This window comes from Bos indicus x Bos taurus, chromosome 3, assembly GCF_003369695.1.
Source record: "Bos indicus x Bos taurus breed Angus x Brahman F1 hybrid chromosome 3, Bos_hybrid_MaternalHap_v2.0, whole genome shotgun sequence".
Lineage (NCBI taxonomy): Eukaryota > Metazoa > Chordata > Mammalia > Artiodactyla > Bovidae > Bos > Bos indicus x Bos taurus.
In genome coordinates this window covers 62,729,492-62,744,370 of record NC_040078.1, presented here as the reverse complement: position 1 = coordinate 62,744,370, position 14,879 = coordinate 62,729,492, and the positions used below count along the sequence as shown (strand labels likewise).

General features: G+C 33.6%; 1 protein-coding gene across 50 annotated transcripts in view; it reads left to right on the top strand.

The window, feature by feature from the left end:
• ADGRL2 (adhesion G protein-coupled receptor L2) overlaps nucleotides 1-14,879 on the top strand; it is a 716,223-nt gene that overhangs the window by 539,391 nt on the left and 161,953 nt on the right. For all 50 annotated transcript variants that reach the window (XM_027536740.1, XM_027536741.1, XM_027536746.1 and 47 more), the window contains one exon: nucleotides 11,287-11,459. In XM_027536740.1, the coding sequence (XP_027392541.1) occupies nucleotides 11,387-11,459 (73 nt within the window). In that variant the 5' untranslated portion in view covers nucleotides 11,287-11,386. The remainder of the gene's footprint in view (nucleotides 1-11,286; nucleotides 11,460-14,879) is intronic.

Here is a 14,879-nt window from a genome sequence, read left to right as displayed (position 1 = left end):
CACTGCCCCTCCAGTCCCTCTATTGTTAAAACTGAGATACTAGGTTTGTTGTGATACTTAAATTACAGTGAGATGATAATATATGTACTTAAGAGAAAATTTGCAAATCAGCACTTCTGAGATCTGCCTTTGTTAAGTCACAACCCTAAGCGTTTTTGTCTTATGTATAAAGTGATTTCTAGGATTAGTTCCAGTTTTACACATTTTTATGGTTTAGAGTGAAATTAGGAAGATTAATAGAAGTCGGCAAGTTGGTTGGAGGGCCAGAAATTAGCCAAGAAATTTTATACAAGTTGAGAAAGAAGTAAGGGCAGAGGGAATGAAAGGAATGAAAGGGGATTAAGACATCTCAGGGAAAGAATCAATGAAACTGTGAGTGAATGCGTACTACCTGAAAATGAAGTAACTTTCATCTTCACAGCAGTGTATTTTATCCTAACTTACAATTAATTCTTCAGAGGATTTTTTTGGTTTTAAAAACTTTTAGAGACTGAGCTAATTTTGTGTGTGTATGTATCTGTGCATGTACTGGTATACTTAGTAAGCTTAGGTCAAAGGAAATCTGTTACTCCATAGTGGGTGTGATTTTTTTTTTTTTTAATTTTACCATTTCACATTAATGTGTTTCTTTGTTACTGTGAAGCATAAATGCATAATTCATGCTAAATCAGTATATTGGTCTAGAAGGATTTTTAGAAGACTAATAATGGTGTAGAGTCCTCTTTAATACATGTGACTATATAAAACATTATTAATGTTAACAGATGTTGCACTTTAATCCCCTAGAATGATTGTTTGGTACCAGCAGGAGATTTATTAAGCCTGAATTGTGTGAAATTGTGTGTGCATAAGCTGCTACTTAGATTGTAAAAATGCTATTGAAAACTGTTAAAAAGTTTTAGCTATAATTGGCAGAGAAGTATTAGCTGTGCTAAAAGAAGTATGATATATAGTTGACCCATGAGCCTTAACCTTTTTATCATTTATCTTCTTGTATTAATGTCACTAAATTATTAATTCATGAGTCAGGGTGGGAAGTGTGAAGGCACCATTTAAATGTGTGGCAAATTTATCCTTATCGCTAGAGACATGAAAAAAAGTCATTTTGTGTTATCTGTAAAACTGAAAGGACATTTTCAGGACTGAAATTTCATTTACAGTAATCCACTTCACTTTCAGTAAAACACCTAGATTATTACTACCATAATATAATGCTCTTATTAAAAATTTGTAACCTTCTCCCCTCTTTTGTCTTATATATAATATTGATAGAAAAGTTTAGCCTTCGTGTATTTTAAATGTGATACCTATTAATTGTAGCTTAGAAATATTATTCTTGTGGTATGTTACAGTGTGGCTGTTCAATTTCAAGAAATATTAGATTGCAGAAAATAAAAGTATTTACTATAATAGTAGCAGTCAAATATTGACTGGGAAGAGACTAGATATAGGGAATTGGAAAATTCTGAAAATACTTGTTCTAAAAGAAATGTATGTATTTATTGTGACATCATAATTTTTTGGAGTAAGATTGGTGATTTTGGTTTTGTAGAATTTTTAGCTTTATAGCAGAAATTGAAGAAACTAGAATTTAGTAGTTTCCTTTTGAATACAGTATGTGGGACTGAGATATATCCAGTATTTCATATGAGTGAATAACAGTGCTGACAGAAATTTCACAAGTTTGAATCCACTTTTACTGACAGCTATTTGAAACCATCATACTAGTGGTAGAATACCTCAAGGGTCCTTGTCTAAACCTCATTATTTTTCAGCCTCCCATTACTTACTGTTTTGATTGGTTTTACCTTCTACCCTGCCAAAGTAGTAAGATATAGCTTCTGTGGTAATGCCTTTTATTTTCTTTTCTGGAGTTTCTCCCCAATCACTGTATGCTGTCCATCTGGCTCTGTTACACACACACTGAAACACTAATTTGTTATGGTCAATATAATGCTGCTTTATTTTGTTTTTCTTGTTCCAACATGGTTAATTTATCTTTAACATTTAAATATTTCTTAAAATAATAGACTGAAGTCGGTTTGAATATTTTGGTAGACATTGATATTGATCAGTTCATTATTTGACTGAACTGTGTTCAGTTGTCCCCGTCTTGTATGGGAGCAAGAGTTGGTAAACTGGCTGGCAGTTTTTATAGTAAAGTTTATTGGCACTCAGCCATGCCCATTCATTACGCATTGTCTATGACAGGCTTTGTGCTATAGAGGCAGAATTGTATAGTTGTGATGGAGATGCTGTGGTCCTTGAAGCCTAAAATATTTACTTATCTATTCCTCTACAGAAAAACTTTTCCTGATCTCTACTTTATAATATCAGTCTGTATAATTTCTTGCTTTTAATCTTTCTAAACATAATGGGATATTATTGATAATTTTTAGATTAAGAGATTTGAAGAATTACTTGTTATCTTTGGTAATTATTAAGGACAGTGTTTTGCTTTTTATGTGGAGGAGTGACAGGGGGTATATTTTTCACAAATATCAGTATTCTGATTAGGAAGATTTATTTAAAAATTGCTGAAATGCTGCAGAAATACATGTCTTGACAGGTAATTCAAGCTTCTAGTCAGTTTTTCTCAGCCTTTTATAAGCAATATTTCTTTTTATTAAACAGTTTTGTTCCCACTTTAATGTTACCTGAAATTTTAATAGAGATTATAAAATTATATTTTAAAGTTGAAAATCCTTCTTCTAAAAACCACATACCTCCCTCACTCCGTGAGTTTAGTAATTAAGAAGCACTGAAACATAAAGTTGTATTTTAATTTTATAATGAACTACAGTTTATGTTTTTAATTTTTTAAAATATTTAACAATCATTCAAAATAATTCAGTCCATGTTGTTTCTTAATTGTGTCTATAAATATTTTTCTTTCCTTCCCCTACAAGTCTTTGAATGGTCTTTAAAGAATCAGACCTGTAGACCACATAGAATCTCAGTCTAACACTGGAAGTAAGAGTCTGTTCTGTTCATTAACTTAGGCTACAGCTTTATTTCTAATGTTGTTAATGAAGTTAGTTTTCAAAAGTAGTGATGGAGAAGGCAATGGCAACCCACTCCAGTACTCCTGCCTGGAAAATCCCGTGGATGGAGGAGCCTGGTAGGCTGCCGTCTATGGGGTCGCACAGAGTTGGACATGACTGAAGTGACTTAGCAGCAATAAAATACTGTTATTTTAAGTTTTGCTTGTAGACACAGAACATAGAGTATGGAATGCAGGGTTTCATGAAGAATGACCTTGGTTAAGGCACAGGAACTTGCCTCTTTTGGAAGAAGTCCCTTATGTCATCTTGCTGTTTGATCGTGTGTAGTTTTCCCGCAAAGGCGATAATATTGGTTGACCTAAGTCTGCAAGGTACACAAGGTTTTCAAGGGAAACACAAGTTCATAAATTTTATTTCTCTTCTCTTTCATAATTTTAGTGTAAAGTGTCTTTATTACCATTAAATTTTGAGGAGTTTAGCAGTTATTAATGCATATTTGGGGTCTTAATCATTTTCTAATGTATTTAATTATCCTTAGAAGACTTAATTTTTTGAAAGTGGCAATCATATCTTCATCTGTTTCATAATCCTTTTAGAACCTAACACAGGACCAATGCATAAATATAATAATTAATAGGTAACACTCATTTCAGTATCAAAAATATCTAGAATGTAATCACGAATCATTGGCTTAAACTGACATACATGCAATTTTATTGTTAACATTATTTATTTTATTTTAGAATTGCAAGTTGAGATGACACTATATATACTGACATAGCTTGCAGCTGAATTTTATCATTTATTGATTATAAAAGGCAATGTGCTATATACTTCACAAAATTTTCTTCAGCTTCTCATCACGTATTCTCTATAGTTAATTTTTCATTTTTAAGTTCATTTGACATACTTTACTCAGATTACCTCATTACATTTAAGAAACCCCTGATGGTGATATTGATGATCTAATATATGGCAGATCCTGGGTCATTATTATTTCATTTAGTGGTTATATATATAGACCAAGAGGGAATCTGAATATTGATTCAGAGAATGGCTAGTAACAATGATTTATGAACAAAGGATCCAGTATAGTTAGCTGAGTATAAGATTGCATCTCATGAGCAACATTGAATTTTTTATTTTCTGTTCGCATGAACAGTGATGAGACCATAATATCATAGATATTAACATTAAAACGTTCTTTCCATGACTATTATGATTCATTGTTAATTCTATTTGATGAAATACTTAGGTTTGTAATTTGACTCATAACCAACTTCACAGGTATTTTGGTTCATAAGATTCATCTGTCCAGAATAATTTGTTAATTTATAACATATATTGTGAGTACTTAAACTAGCACTAAAAATGAATAAAATTATGATGGCTCACTGGAAATACTAAAAATTAACATTTAGCTATCATTACCTGAGGGATGTTAGTTTTACTTATGTAAACATTTTGAAAATCAACTCATTATTCTTTTGGTATTTCTTCACTTTCATAATCCCAAAATGACTTTGTTCTATTTCTATTTTTGATTCCAAAGGGAAAGATAATGAAACACACAAAGTGAGTAGGTTTATCTGAACTACTTAATTAGTGACAATAGTGATTGTAGACCATGGTCTTATATCCCAGTCCTGTTACTATTTACTGTCCTTGAACAGGTTAAGTATTCTCATTTTAAGGGAAATTGGGGATGATACTTTGTATTTCCTCAGGATGTTGTGAAGATTTCATGAAATAATATAAGTAAACTATTTAGTTTATCTGTGTAGTCTATCATTTTGGAGGAACCTAGCTATGTGCCGATGGCACCCCACTCCCACTCTTGCCTGGAAAATCCCATGGACGGAGGAGCCTGGTAGGCTGCAGTCCATGGGGTTGCGAAGAGTTGGACATGACTGAGCGACTTCACTTTCTTTTCACTTTCATGCATTGGAGAAGGAAATGGCAACCCACTCCAGTGTTCTTGCCTGGAGAATCCCAGGGACCGGGGAACCTGGTGGGCTGCTGTCTCTGGGGTCGCACAGAGTCGGACACGACTGAAGCGACTTAGCAGCAGCAGCAGCAGCAGCAGCTATGTGCCAGGCAATTGTAGCATTTTATTTAGAAAAGGTTATTATTGAGCTAAAATGTAATCTCCCTTAGGGTTAGGAGTTTTGTCTCTTTTGTTTCTTAGCACTTATCATGTGGTATATCCTGTTAATGTTTGCTGAGTGAATAGTTTAGCACCTAAGGAAAAATGTCCTTGTAATTATCCTTGATTGGAATTCAGGCTCTGCTACTTGCTAGCTGAGTGACTTCCAGTAATGGAATTTCTTTTCTGAGCCTCAGACTTCTGACTCTGACCTTTAAATATTGACCTTTATATAAGGGTTAGTGATATGTGTCTGACACAGTGTTTCTTTTGCATATTAGCATAGTAGGTGCTCACAGAATATTTCTGTCCATAGTACCTGTAATTTATATTCAATTCAAAAAAGTTGCATGAAATTTCCAGATAATTAGAAAGTTAAAAAATAAAATGTCAATTTTGGAGAGAACTGCTGTTTAAAAATAGCTTTCCCATTCCCCCAGATTGGGGAAAACACTAAATTCTACATTGTAGGTATACTATAATTTAACAATAAGTACAAAATATTTTAAACAAATGGATTTATGATTTTTTTTTTTTTGCTGGGGGAAGCCATCAACTTTCATGTTATATAAGGTAATATTTTGAACTGGGTTTGTAGCTTCATTTTTTTCCCTCTTCTTTTGAAACTTCATTTGCAACTTTATGTTCAGTCATAAAATGTCCCCTGCATTCCTTTGAAAATGACAGCCATTTGTTTTTATTATTTCAACTGGAAGCATTTTAATGAGAATGGCAGACTGCCCTGGTCTGTGCCTCCCAAGTGTCCTCAGGTACAAGCCTCTTTTGCCTGCTCAGCATGACTCCTAGATATTATGGCAGATAGCAGGTGTAATTTACTGGAGCGTTCCTGAACTCTTTTCTGCTGGTCCTCTGAGTCCTCTCATAGGAGAATCTGTGTCTTCACAATGCAGAAGACTCAATAAAGACCAAAAATGAATGTTAAGGGTACTTTAAAATAAATAGTTTAATGCAAGTACTGTATATTTGATACCAATATGTGCAGAAATGAATCAGAGAAAGATAGTGGCAACTAGTGTTTGGCCACATGGTTTTTAAATCCCTGTTAGCATTTCCAGCCCAGCCCTATCCTTGTGAAGGGAAAGAAAATAAACTCAAATGGAAAAGAACGTCAAAGGTCTGGAGTTAAAAAAAGACTTTTTGATTAGTGATAACAGGGGTTTACTTCTGCAGCTTACTGAAAGAAAACTCCCAAGGGTGTCCATGTTTTCTCTTCTATTTAAAAGAAGGGGAATTTCTGTAATTTATTTTTCATTTTCTAAATCTTTTCAGTGGGGGCAGAGTGGGTTGGTATCATCCTGTTGTTTTGGTAACTATAGTTTTTAGAAGAGCAGCTTTTATTTGCTAGTAAATTCTGTCCCATAATGATTATAATTTTATAGCACAAATTAGATTAGACAGACTGATTTTGTGCAGAAATCTTTAGCTCTCATTTAGTTGACATACATTTAGTGCTTAGAATTTTATGCTTACCCAAAGCATTAATGTTTCATTTTACACAGCATTAGTACATGATATCAAGGATGGGTAACTTTGTTAGGTCTCCCGCTTAGATGGCTCTTTTTCCTGTTCTCATGCTTTTGGTTGTTTGGGCTTAATATCCAGTGTTCACAGTAGTTCAGTGTCCATGAGAAGAAATCAAAGATAAAGCTTTAGATATGAATCTTTATAGTGGCTGTGCACTTAATACGATATCAACCTCAGTTAACCATTTTTAGAAAAATTTAAGTTATCTTTTTTTTCCCCATTGATTTGAAGCGTGCTATATCCTGCTTCTGTCATTGAGCTTTTCAACAAATGGGTTTTATTTGTTCTATTTTTGCTAAACAGATGTCAACATATATAAAGTTAAGTATGATTTTTTTAGTAATGTAACATAAATACAGAGATACTAAAACTGATTAGTAGGATTTCTTAAATTTGCTGACAATTTAAGGCATAGGATATTTAATGCAGCTAATAAATATAAGCAGGTTACTGTTACATGGCTATGGCTAACTATACATTTTAAGTAGTGTATAAAACATTGAGGACTGTTGGGATATAAACAGTGCTGAGGTATGCTCCTGGAAGTTGTTGTTGAGCTTTGGAAGGTTTAGTAGTAATGATGCATTAATTGACTTTTTACATGACAGAGTAGTAGAATACTTATAAAAAAAATCTTGACAGAGGTTTGCTAGACAGTGTCATGTAGTTATAGAAACAGGGTTAGGATGAAATTGTTTGAATTTTAAAGGATAAGGATAAGAAAAGAGTCATTCATAATTTAAGTAGAAATGTTCTATTTCAGTTTTTATTAAGAAATGTACTGCTGCTTAGCATTATGAGGGGTTTCATCTGTGCGCTATGCCTTCATACTCCCAATTTTTCCCTGAAGTTCTTGGGAAGGGTAAGAAAAAATTGTTTTTTTAGTATGAGGAATCCCTTAGTCTTTTCTGTTTAAAGTGTAATAGCCTTTTCCTGGTTTTGTTCCTTGTTTTTGTTTTGCGTTGTGAAACACTTAATGAGCTGCCTTTTGCAGGTAATTATAGAGTTTGAGGGACAAGTCTGTTGGCTCCATTTATGCCAGTGAGAATCTTGTGGCTCCAGTTTGATTTAGGAGCAGTGTTTTGTTGGGACTAATTTCACTATGTTTGATTATTTGACAAACATTATATGACTAATATTTGATTATTTATTCATTCTGTCCTTAGCCAATTGTGGTCTGCTAAGTATTTCAATTTTCATTAACATTTTAAAATGGAAGGTTGTTTTTCATTTGAATCACAGCAGTAAAATCTTTTGATTGTTTTCAAAATTGCATTTAAAGCTTGAACTTTTGAAAATAATTTTATTTGATGTGAAAGTGGCTGTACGTAGTAGAATGAGAATAATCAATTTGATATTCTTTTACTCATTGAACAGACAGATGGATGGACTTAAGCTTTATTTGTGTGGGAAAAAAAGCCATGAATTTGTTACATTTTGGAATCTCTTTCTGTTAGAAACAGTCATTTATACTGTCTTATAATTGACTAGAGTGTATTTTTAAAATTGTGTTTCACATTTAAACCTCAAGAATACACTGAAATTTTAGTATAGTTAAATCAGTTCATAAAATGTTCTATCCTGGCCAGAGACCACAAAAGAGGTCTGGCTTGTGTGGTTTCCTCCTCCTTTTCCCTTAACTAACAGAGGTTTTCCTATCTTGGCAGCTGTTTCCTACAAAGCAGTCATCAGTCCCTGATTTCTTCCTTCTATTTCTTCCCACAAACAAGGACTCTTTCAAATAGCCAGTGACCAAAGACACACTGATCTTGAGTTGCTTGAAGAAAGTGGAAACGTGTTCAAGAGTTGTGCATGTAGGCAAGCAGCCCATATGCATTAGTTCATTGAGATAAAAGTACCTATTACAGCCAAAATCTGGATAGTCAGAATTCTTTGCTTGAACTGGGAGCATTCCAAAGGCTGACTTAATTACTGCAAGTAACAGTAATGCACCTCTTCCACATATTAATGTTATTCTAATTGCTTGATACAATCATTGACCAGTCTGTGGCATTTAAGAAACTGTTCATGATTGGCCTTTTAAATGTGACAGGCCATGAAATTATCTGACTTCTCTCTGTGCTTTATATAAAATAGCTTGCAGTTTTAAGGCAGGTACTTTGTATAGCAATTGTAAACGAAACATTTACTTTCAGTTTTGTCTAATGAATATTCTTTGGGAGCTCAGAGTGAAAAATGAATAGAGAGCCAGCTGGTTTTGCAGGGTTGTATGCCATGTGTTCTCTCTCAGATTAATTTTGATGTATCTTTTTTCTTTGTGTATTTCTGTCATATTGAGGAGGAAGCTTGCTTTTCCTTTTGTTATTGTTTTATTTCTAAGAACATCTGAGGTGTTCTTAGAACTAGGTAAGCCAGTTCTGATTCCTTTCATTATGATGCCTAATTTTGTCTTAACAGGTTTTAGAGAGAGCTGAAAAAATAGGTTGGTTATGGATCATGGAGTGTATATAGGGAAACAGCTTTATCTCAAACTATAGGCATGATAAAATAAACTCATTATAGACTGTCTTGCTAATTCCTTTTGTAGTTCTATGAATCTTCATATATAAACACTAGATAATAGCTTCAGATTAATTTTTTATGTTCTTTCTGGTATGTTTGTTGCCAAAGCAAGATAGTGACTTTATAGCTTGATCAGTGTTCCAAACCATTTAGAATCTGACTTTTTTTCCATTGAAGTTACATTGTAGGAAACTGATAATAGAATATAGTGACCTGCTATAATAGAATCACATATGGTGCATTAAAGGGTTTCCCAGGTAGCTCAGCTGGTTAAGAATCTCCCTGCAATTCAGGAGACCCTGCTTCGATTCCTGGGTGGGGAAGTTCCTTTGGAGAAGGGATAGGCAACCCACTCCAGTATTCTTGGGTTTCCCTGGTGGCTCAGCTGGTAAAGAATCCACCTGTAATTCGGGAGACCTGGGTTAGATCCCTGGGTTGGAAAGATACCCTGGAGGAGGACATGGCAACCCACTGAGTATTCTTGCCTGGAGAATCCCCATGGCCAGAGGAACCTGGAGGGCTGCAGTCCTTGGGGTTGCAAAGAGTTGGACACAACTGAGTGACTAAGCACAGCAGCATGATGCATTAAGCAGGTAGCAAATTCAGAATACCTTAACTGCTGTGAAATAAAAAGCTCAACATTATCTAGGGGAAATTTGTTTTTTTACATTTTCTTTATGCTTTAGAGATAGCATCTAAATAATGTAAGAGTTCATTTTGAGTTATAGACACGACCTCATAATGTGGGTAGGTATACCCATCACTGCTTCACTTTAAAAAACCATTTGCAAAAGGTTAAGGAGAGCTTGGGAAGACTTTACAGGAAGAATTTGTAATTTCTTTGCGCTCAGATGCTAGATGAGGAGGCTGGCTCTGTTTGGGAACTGCCTTCATAGTGTGTATATTGTAAGGCTGGTATTTATGGTATTTACTCTGACTCCTCATGCTATGCTGCTACTGCTACTGCTAAGTCACTTCAGTCGTGTCCGACTCTGTGCGACCCCATAGACGGCAGCCTACCAGGCTCCCCTGTCCCTGGGATTCTCCAGGCAAAAACACTGGAGTGGGTTGCCATTTCCTTCTCCAATGCATGAAAGTGAAAAGGGAAAGTGAAGTCCCTCAGTTGTGTCCGACTCTTCATGCTATGCTAGAAAGGAGTAAAACACTGCAGTAGAACCTAGCAAATAATCTGGTTTCATGTGACCCTGGGAATGTGGACATGCTGATTAAATCACACCTGAGTTGGTTTTTTCCTCTTCAGTTGAAAAACTGGGCACTTAAAGGCTAGTTAGAATTAGACTTGGCTCTTCATTTTAGTGATGGTGATGCAAATTTGGAGATATATAACCATTATGGTCTAGATTTTTATTTGGGTCCAGTGGATGGGTTAAACTACTCAAGGACATGGGTTTGACCTTACTAAGTTTTGCTGTAAGAAAAACTCATATATGAAAATCTAAAACCTTAAATATTTAAGAGACAATCACATTATTAAATGATTTCTATGAATAACTAGCAGTCAGATAAATAACAGTTTGCAGTGTAGTGTTTGGAATGCCATAATTATAAAAGCTACAACCATATATTAAAAATTGTACACCCTTGAGTAGAAAAATAAACTGTTTCATTATATCTGTAATCTACTTTACTAGATAATAGGATAAAATAGTAGATAATACTGCTGTTACCATCACTAGAAGCAAAGTATATGTATTTATGAAATTTTGTTGCAGGTATTGTATTAATATATTAAAGCTGGTAAAAAGACTACTACATGACATTGAAAGACAGTTATTTATTCTGGAATAACTTTAATCTTTCCAAGAAAAGTTCATCTTTGGGAATTTATATAACTACTATGTGCATTCATATGTTTTGATTACCTTTAATTTGGGGGGCTTTGTTTTCAGAATGCTGTTGAATATAGAATCAAAATATATGGCTTTTTTTATGCTTCAGAGAAGGAGGGAAGAAAGGTTGGAAAGAGGGGAGTTGTGGCTATTGTTTTTTCATTTTTTGTGACATTGTAGGATCATAGAGTAAATGATGGATTTGTTTGTTTTTCAGATATGAGGATCAATGATGCAGACTGCTGGGTTTGATGAAGCTGGGCATTTATAACTAGATTCATTAAGGAATACAAAGAAAATATTTAAAGGGATCAATAATGGTGTCTTCTGGTTGCAGAATGCGAAGTCTGTGGTTTATCATTATAATCAGCTTCTTACCGAATACAGAAGGTAAGATACAGTTTAAATTTTTACTTTTTAAGTTCAGGAAAACTTAAAATAGTCAATCTTTTTATATATATATAGGAGTGACTAGAATGAATATTTTTTATTATTTTAGAATTAAGCATTAAATAGATTTCCTGAATATCATATTCTTTTTCTGATGATTGAATTAGTTTTTTACATAGCTGTGTATTATAGAAAGTGCTAGAAGTCTAAATTTATATTTTACATATATTTATAAATATAATCATTATAAATAGTCCTGAGAGAAGAAACCAAAAGCTTTGCTTTGGTATATATTTTACATTTATTGATTGACTAAATTTTTCCAGTAAAATTGAAAATATTTCATGATAACTCTTTCATTTCATCTTTAGTTTTGTCTGCTTCTTAAGTGTGTGGTCATTGTTCTAAAACTTATAAATAATTTTTTTTAATTTTCTGGAAAAAGGTGTTTTTTATTAGTTCTTCCTTTCTCATGTTATCTTTTTGAAGACAGACCTGATTTTTGAAGAAAAGAATACACTTAGAGGGTTAATTAACTAATTGAAACCATAGTTACTATATGGATTTTCTGGTATCCATTATTTTTTTAATGTTACATATTATTTCCATGTGAAAATGACGTTCTTTCAGGTGCTTTTTTACAGAGTAGGTCTGAAGTTAATGTGGCGCTAAAATATGTTAATTTTATGGCTAGTTGGTAGTGGTAGTCATTGTATTCAGTATGGAAAATCTGTGAAAGAAATGTACAATCTCTGAGAAATGTATGTAAAATGTAATGGATTTTTTGTCACAATTAAGTATTCTTGAAGAAAATGTCTTAGAATTTTAAAATTGGCTTTATATGTACTTTTAAATGGTCCCATCCCATTTATACCTATTAACAAAATAGTAGGTAGGGAAAAAAGAGGCATACTATCAACTAATAGATAGTAGATTATAATTCCAATGTCTTTGTAATAAGCTTCAAAATGTTACCAGTTTTCTGTTCTAGCCCCTACTTTCAATATATTGATATAACTTAATATAATTTAGATAAATAACAAGTTGAGAAAAATTTTTAAATAAGAACTTTTGTGTTCAGGAAGTAAATAATGCTCACCTGGGTTTAAGTCACACATGAAAGTTGAAAATGGGTTAGTATTTTATTTTCAGAAGATATTGCTCTTTGCATCAGAATTGAAAGATACATCAAATCTAACATTAAAATGTAGTGTCTGAATGAATAGTACTGTAATGATAAACAATGAGCAGAAACTGAGTTAATATCAATCTCTGGCTTGAAATTATGAAAATCTTGTGTGTCATGTATAATTTTGCATCTGTTTTTGGAGGGGGGACACTAACTGAATTCGTGCTGTTATATTTGAATGTTTTCATACATTTAAAAAGTGTGGATCAGTGGCTCATTAGTCCACATAATAAAAAAATTTCCAATCAAAATAGAGACCACTTTACTGACACAGTTGGTTAACTTAGCAGGGGGCTAGCAAACTAGTGACTTTTTCATGAGATACTGCAGTTTTATTTCTAGTGTCACCTATTAGGTCAGGATTCATATCTGCTGTTAAGAGAATTTCATTTTTTGGCACATGAGGCCAGGGGGTGTTACTTTTGAAGCAGTTCCCTCCTACAGGTAAAAAGAACCTGGGAGGAACCCACACTGCTAGCTGCAAGAGCACACACAGTTACTGCGCACCGCACTGTTAACAACATTGTTCAGGCGTCACGTGGTTTTGTCTTAGAAAAAGTTTTATGTGACATGATAGACCTGTTTTGCCAGCCAGCAGATAATGCTCTATGAACACCTATAGAGAAAACCTATCAAAGTTAGGTATGAGAGCACAGGAAAGAAGATATAAAATGAACCTTTTAGCCATTGAGTTTCTTTGGGTCCCTTATGTGATTGTTACCTTTTTAGATCTTACAGAAATGAGCACTTTTTGTGTCAGCTCCTGAATCTTTGCTGATAAACTCAGATAAGGCTTTTAGGTGGTTTCTTTCCTCCTTCCTCATTTATTGCGTGACTAAATTTGAGCCAGTTGTTTAGGGTTCAGACATATGCAAGGCACGGTCCCTTCTCTTGAGGAGTTCGTGGTCTTGTGCGGGGGTCTAAACCTCAAATAACTCCTGGAGGTCTGCAGTAGGCAGGAAAGTGCTTGCGGGGGGACCCATGATTGCCTTTCCAGTATTTAGCCTGCTTTTGCCAATCTTCCGATTTTTCAGTAGAAACCGGACATTAGATTTTTAAGTAGTAGCAACTAATTTAGACTAAAAAAAAAAAGAAAAAGCCTGTGTATTGTGTTCAGCCAGGGACCGTGCTTTCCTTTTCAAGGCTTTCTTTTCTTCTGTTTAGAGAAGTGTTTTACCTTAGTATTTGATTTTAAAGACTTAACATAATTTTAGATTTGTTTGACATGTCTGTATATGAAAGGTTAATTTCCACATATGCAAGAAGGAATTACATATTTGTTCTCAGTCCAGGCATATATTATAGTTAGGTCATGTTTTGTGTGCATGTTAAAGAACAGATCACTAAGCTTATTTTTGTGTGTTTTACCATGGTAAAAGCTAATTGTATAAAGGTTTAATTGTTAGAATTAGCTTATCTTACATTGCTATCTGTCTCCATTTTTTTATAAGCTACTATTTAATAGAATAAAGTTTCATCCATTGAAATTTACTGATTTTTGCAAAGTAGGAACAATATTTTATTGTTTATCCTTGCAAGTCTTTCCTGTGTATTTTTGAAAGTTATGTTTAAAATTTTCAAGAAAAATGATTATAAAAAAAACAGAAAATACTCTGAATTTTTTTTAGAATTTATTTTACTCCCAGAGAACTAACCTCAAGCCTTTCAAAAATCAGTTTTGTTGTGCTTTGGTTCTTTTGGCCAGTTTTTATAAGACTAGTAACCCACTGTGGAATCATGTATCAGTAAGTAGGAAAGTAAATTGAATTTTTGTGTCCTGGAGAATTAAATTATGCTATATAATGGAGCCCTAGCAAGTATAAGTCAAGATATATGAAGGCTTGCCAAAGTGACAAGTTACAAATAATAGCAGTTCTTCAGCAAAGTAGGCAATATGGATATCAGGTTGAGTTCTTTATGCAGTGAGTATGTAATTAGATTTTATTAGTTGAAATTTTAGTTAATTAACTCATTAAATTGTTGCTTATCCTTATTTCAGAGAAACTATTATGCCAGGTATAAATGCCAGATATGCCAGATAGAGCTTCAAATATTTATATACATACATACATATATATGTATATATACACACACACATTAAGGAAATTTAAGAACATAGCTGTAGAAGTAGTATCTTAGAAGCTTTTATATTTTAAATTTTCTAAGAACATTTTACAGTGACTTTTGTGTTAATGATGTCTCAGGAAAAAATGTTTGGCTGTAGGATATAG